The 6302-nt window shown below is 52.6% G+C and overlaps 1 protein-coding gene across 1 annotated transcript in view; it reads right to left on the reverse strand.

The window, feature by feature from the left end:
• The window catches only part of PXDN (peroxidasin), a 95374-nt gene that overhangs the window by 18486 nt on the left and 70586 nt on the right, over positions 1-6302 (reverse strand). Inside the window, exons 13-17 of the mRNA XM_023518427.1 lie at positions 6260-6302; positions 4993-5105; positions 3757-3913; positions 606-714; positions 1-54 (exon numbers count right to left, since the gene is read on the reverse strand). Coding sequence (XP_023374195.1) covers positions 1-54; positions 606-714; positions 3757-3913; positions 4993-5105; positions 6260-6302 — 476 coding nt within the window. The remainder of the gene's footprint in view (positions 55-605; positions 715-3756; positions 3914-4992; positions 5106-6259) is intronic.

A 6302-nucleotide genomic window follows, 5' to 3' on the forward strand; every position in this document is an offset into this window, starting at 1 on the left:
GGGTCCCTCGGGTAGCGGAACAAGGCCAGCAAGTCATTTGGAGAACGGGGACGGCTAACAGGGTTTGGGGAGAGAAGAGAACGAAAATCACTGGAGGACCACCAGTATCCAAAAACACGATTACTGCTATTGGAGTTTCTACACTACTTTCTACACGCAGTACTGTACCTTACTGATCCGAGGTGGGAGGCAACAAGACAAAAACAAAAACCAGAAGTCACTAAAAATAAACCGTTAATTAAGTCAGAAAATCAGATACTGCATTTCAGTTAAGATGCAGAAAAACCACTTCGGATTTGGCAACATGAACAGATACCATAGTGACCTATGAGACACATTTTGTTTTTGCTAAATCACTCGGGTAACATGCCAAAAGAATGAGCTGAAATTTTTTTGGTGTTTTGGTTGTGAGTTATGATTCCAATTCTATTAGAAAAGTGTGTGTCCCTCTGTTATCTTAGCCCCCAGAAAAGTGAGATGGAACGTTGTTTACAATTTTTAAGTCTGTCCTCAGATGGAGCAGGTCAGAGTCAGGGACTACAACTGCAAGTTCCTCAGGGGCCCCACCAAAGTGCAGAGGTACGTTCAGGGCACCAGGTACCTACCTGTCAAACAAGTGTGTCCGAGTGGAGTTGATCGCTCTGTCAACTGTCGCGATGGCCTCCACGATGGATGTGGCTACAAAGGGGTCCCCATTCCGACTGACATCAGGAACTAGGAAAGCAGGAAGTCACACATTAGCAGAAAAAATACAAATTACTCATACAGTGATGTCTAGACACTACATCATTAGACTTGGGGCAAACCTTTCTACGAATGTCATTTCTATTTCTCACACTCAGGTTTAAATTGTAAGTTCTAGAAGTTGATTTCAAATAATAGAGAAAGAATAGACTTTTAGGCTTTTGAAATCACGCAGTACCTGGTAAATAACATCAAACAGGAGTTCTCACACCAAGGTGACAGCAGGCAGGACAGCAGGGTGGCCGCAGCCTGCCGTCCTGTGTGGGCCCAGAGGACAGAGACGTCCACGGACACGATGAATCCTGGCAGATCCTGTGGGTCACACCCTCCCCAGAGGGCAGGGTCCCAAACCAAATCCCACCCTTCCTCAAAGTTGTGCTGTCCCTGAGACCCCACACATACCACGGACACTTCAGTACACGGGGCTCCGGCTCACACACACACGGACAGGCACCACACAAACTTGTCATCTCCTGAAGCTGGGGCTCCCTTTCCAGGCCCCGCTTGTACTTTTCCACTTCCTGTGTACCCAGCATGTAGAATTGGCCAAATAAAATAACCTCATCCCTGCCACCTTTGATATTGATCAGAACAGACTCGATGGTGACCCTTTCTAGACACCGGCAGCTGAGAAGGACCTGCAATGCTGCCCTCCCCAAGCTGGACGCCCTTCCTCCTGTCCGCTTCTCCTCAGGGAACAGCCTCTCCGTCCCTGGTCTTTCTGTCTCTGGCTTCTGCTCTGCCTCCTTTTGACAGGCAGGTGCACCAAAGGGCTTCCTCACAATCCCTGCTCTCTGAGGGCCCATTTTGGGGGTGTCTTTTTCTGACTCCCCCCTCCCTGCCAGACCTCTGGCTATTGGAGCACGCAGACCACGGTGACCAGCAGTCAGTCCACCTGACCCCCGGTTTTAATAGATTGGATATGTGCAATCAGCCCTTGCCCCTCCCTTTGGCTCCAGCCGCCCCCTCCAGGGTTTGCAGCCCCATCCCCATGCCACACAGAACTCAAGGCTCTCGTCCCCTGACCTGTCTCCCAGACCTTCCAGAGGTCACCCACTCTGAACTGATGTTGGCCAGGTTGCTTGGGTTTGCTCTAGGCCTCCAGCCCCAGCCTGGCCCTTCCTGCCATCCTCCCCTCCACTCCTCACCCTGCCAATGCTTCTTTGCCCACGGCCAAGGTTGACTTCCAAAACAGCTGGCTGGCTCACCGCCCTGCCCTCCCAGAACGCTCCCCTGGATCCCAATCCTGACTCTGCAGTGTGGTTGACAGTGGGGTCCACCTTCCCCGAGGACCACACGTCTGCCCTCCAGGCTGCCCCTACACCCCCTCCTCATGGCTCCCTGCCCAGTGCTATGCCAGCCTGTCTCCCTGGCCCCTCTGTGAGAAGCCCCCACCCTGTGACACTCAGACAGTGATCAGTCCGTAACGGTTCTTCTCCCCATTCCTACTCATATCTCCCACCAGAATCCAAGCACAGGCAGGTAAGTACCTGGTGTGTCTGCAGAGAGCAGGGTGCCCACACCCAGGATAGCGCTGGACATAGGCAGGCAGCTGCTGAGTGAGCAGACAAAGCCAAGCTAGGTATTACGTGGGTGTGAGCACCGCGGGTGCCCTGCATCACGCCCATCAGTGTGCAGCAAGCTCACACTGCGTGTGCTCACATGACGGACACCAGCCCCGCTTACACGGCCCTTGACACATGGCACATGTGGATGAGCGGATCAGCTCTCCTGTATGTTTGAAATATTCACACATGTACAATTCAGAACCTGAAAAAAATGTGTCTAGGCAGAAACCCTACATTTTATGTGTATCTCAAGAGCAGGCTGAATTTACTAATTTGGGGAATTTAGTATTTTTATGCCAGTTGGTAAACAAGGCAATTTTACATAACTTTCATTATTGTCGGGCATTAAAACTGAACTAGTTTTTCTCTAAGCAATGATGAAAGAAAAAATTCCACATCTTTTAAAAAGGAAGGAAACTCAAAATGTTAACTTATTTCTTGGGTATGTAATTATACAGAGATTGTTTTAACATTTCAGATGTAACTAATTCACATTAAAATACCACATTGTATTTCAAGCACAAAAATTGGTAATAACCAGTCATAAATTTCATCAACTTAATGTTACACTCACTTTACACACTATATATAAATAGTGTGTAATATAAAGGCATTGAACAGTTCTCTTAAAGTAAAAATAAAAAGGCTTCTGAGTACATTATGGTTCACAGTTATGACCACTTGGCATGCCAGGGCCCAGCCTTGTGGGGTCCAGGGACACATTAACAGGGCCCCTGCCAGCACCATGGGGCAGCCAGAATCACCCGAGGCTGTGCATCCCAGAGGTTGGGCCAGCCTGCTGGGAGGACAGCAGGGACAGGCTACGGGCATGTTGGGCCTTCTGCATAGCAAAGGACCGTGTGCAGTGTGCTACCCAGGGGCACAGCTAAACCTAGGGAGACAGAGCCTGAGGAGCTGTAGTTTGAGTCCAACCATGAAGAATCTTGCAAAACTCCAGAGCACAGACTGTGCCCTTGCAGCCACAGGAGACAGAGAAGTGCTGGCAACATACTGTGGGTTGGGTTTTAATAAAGATGGGCCAGAATGTCCTGGGGCCTTGGATAAGTGGATGGCCAGCAAGAGGACCAGGACTCCAGAGGGCAGCGCAGGAATCAGGGCGATTCTAAGATGCTGGCAGATCTAGGGAAAGGGCCTGCCCTGCCCGTGAGTATCCAGGGGGCCCTACTGCAGGGCACCCCCAGCCTGCCTGGCCAAACTCAGCAGTGAGGAGCCACAGCAGAGGGGCCAAGTCCTCCAAAGCAAGCATAAATACTGAATGGCCCGGAGGACTCCAGGGAAAGCATTGCTGTGGGCACTGAGTGGCTGGTGCCCTGGTGCACCATGGCAGTGAAGCCTGGTGAGTGCCAACAGATTTGTCACCAGATAGAGGCCCAGCCCTGACCCGTGGGCAGGACGACCTCTGGCTGCACACACATAGCCTTACCATTCACGCTGAGCACCACGCTCACTGAGGCAGACCCGATAGTGTTCCGGGCCACGCACTCATAGCGCCCGGCGTCCGCTGTGCCAACGTCGTTGATCGTCAGGAATCCCTCAGGGCTGATGTGAAACTTTCCACTTTCTGTTACCTGAACCCCATCCTAGGGCAGAGCAGAGGAAAGACCAGCAGAAGCATGACACAGAGCTGCTCCCCTGCATGGGGACGTGCAGTGGGGTGGGGCATTCCCCACAGTGACAGACCGTGCTCAGAACCCTGGGACTGGGGAGGGAAGGACAGCGCTCAGCTCCCAGTGCCAGCTCGGTGCTAAGCTCTCTCTGCACCAAGGACAGAGAACCAAGCAGAGGGTGACTTCTGAAATCGGAGGGTGGGGGACAGCAACACCCTGGGATGCTGTGGGAGGCCCTGAGAGGGAGGCAGACCTTGAGGGCACCCCCGACTGAAGGCACCTCCAAGCAGACACCAGACGCCAGAGACAGGCACATCCCACACGAGGCGGGAGGAAGACAGAGGTGCTGGGCAAGCACAAAGCAGGTGGCCATCGAGGACAGGGCCTTCACACCTCCGAGCTCTCGGAGTGGCCGGATGGGCCCAGGTAGCAGCTCACAGGAAAACACTGTACACGGTGTGTTTTCATAAAATAGCAAAGAAAAATGAAGTAACAGCACAGTCCCTTTTTATCATGAGACCTAAAAGTTTTTCTTTGCCTTTGTCACTGAAAAAAACCAAAAGAACCCAACAAACAAAAAACAACAAAAAAAGCCCCAGAAAAACCCCGCATGTTCCAAGGGTTTTTTTTGTTTTTTTAAAGAAATGTGGTCTTGCTCTGTCACCCAGGCTGGAGAGCAGTGGCATCATCACAGCCCACTGCAGCCCCAAACTCCTGGGCTCGGGCCATCCTCCTGCCTCAGCCTCCCAAGTAGCTGGGACTCCAGGTGAGAAATACCAGGTTTAGCTTGTATTTTCTATTCTTTCTTTTTAGAGATAGGGGTCTATGCTGCCCAGGCTGGCCTGGAACGCCTGGCCTCAAGCAATCTTCCTGCCTCAGGCTGCCAAAGAGCTGGGATTCCACACTCTGCTTTCATTAGCAAGGACACCTGTACATCATCCTTCATGCAAGACCAGCAGTGTCCATGCTCCTCGGCTCTGGAAGGCTGCAAAGCACACGTGGGTGTCAGCTGTGCTGCTGCACGCCACACAGGGCCAGGCTAGGGCTCCTACCTTGTTCCAGGTGATGGCCGGCTCGGGCTCGCCCTGGGAGCTACAAGGCAGCTGCACGTTGGTGCCCACCTCCACTGTCATGTCGCTGGGGACACTGGCAAACACCGGAGTCACTAGGTGGTAAGCGCAGGGGATCAAGACAAGTGATTTATACAAAGGGCCCTGGCAAAGCACCCTGCCCACACCAGGCCAGCCCAGGGCCCAGAGTGCCCCTGTTTCTGTCTCTGAGCAGAGACCAGTGCAGGTTGGGAGCTTGAGGGACCAAGAGAAAACTTGCCTGGGGCATGAGCAGCAAACTGACCAACTCATGGACGTCCCTGGCCCTCGAGTTGGCCTGGCTGCCGGCTTCCACCTACCACACCTTCCAGTAAGGTGGTTGCCATGGCTCACTAAGGAACCCATGGCCTCTCAAGAGAGCTGAGTTTTGGAGGAAGGAATTGTCCCTACATCTGAAAGTGAGGACGCAGCCGATTGCCAGTGCGTGGGCTGGGTGGCCTTTTAGGAGTCCAACTCCCACATTCCCTCACCCAGCTAGTGACCAGAGTCAGGCCATGTCAGGCACAGGCAGGACAAACCTGCAGAACCAGGCCAGGCCAAGGCCAGTCTGCACTGTGCCCAGAGGCCCCAGGCACTCCCCAAAGGCGACCGGGCAGGAGCACTCAGGTCCCCTCTCCCCACACCACACTGTGCGTGTGGGCATCCTGGACAGCCTCTGCTCCTGGGCCACTTCCGAGTTATCGTCCCTGCACCTGCCAGGGGTCCTGATCTTTCTCTCCTAACTACGCCAAGAGCATTACGGGCAGCTGGGATCTTCTAAGTGAGAAAGCAGGCAAGGAGACTCCACAGGGGAGTAAAAGGGACTCCAAAAGGGTCAGGGCCAGTGATGACAGGGCCAGGGGAGAGGAGCTGGCCTGGGCATGAGACGATGGCCCAGTCTCTACACGAGCTGTCAACTTGTTAGACCTCATGCTCCTAGAACCCGCAAAAGGGAGGTTAAGAAACAGCTCTTTCCTGAAGTCTATTAAAGGGAAAATACTGATGGATTTTACTTAAACAATTCAGTAAGTCATTATCTGAAAAAAAAAAAAAAAAAAAAGTTTAAAAAATAAATGTTTTCACCAGCCAAGAGGATAGATTTAGTGAGCTTACTGCTGCCCCGTTGGGGCCACAAGCACAATGTCACTGAAATGAGGGGAGTAAACTCAGTTGATAGTTGTTAGCGTCAGCTACAGAGAACCAAGAGCCTATTCCCCCATCCTGGCCCTACCTCTGGGCTGCACCGTCAGGTGGGCCACGACCTTCTGGGAGCC

The sequence above is a fragment of the Otolemur garnettii genome, unplaced genomic scaffold, assembly GCF_000181295.1.
Source record: "Otolemur garnettii isolate 467f Iridium unplaced genomic scaffold, OtoGar3 scaffold00139, whole genome shotgun sequence".
Classification (NCBI taxonomy): domain Eukaryota; kingdom Metazoa; phylum Chordata; class Mammalia; order Primates; family Galagidae; genus Otolemur; species Otolemur garnettii.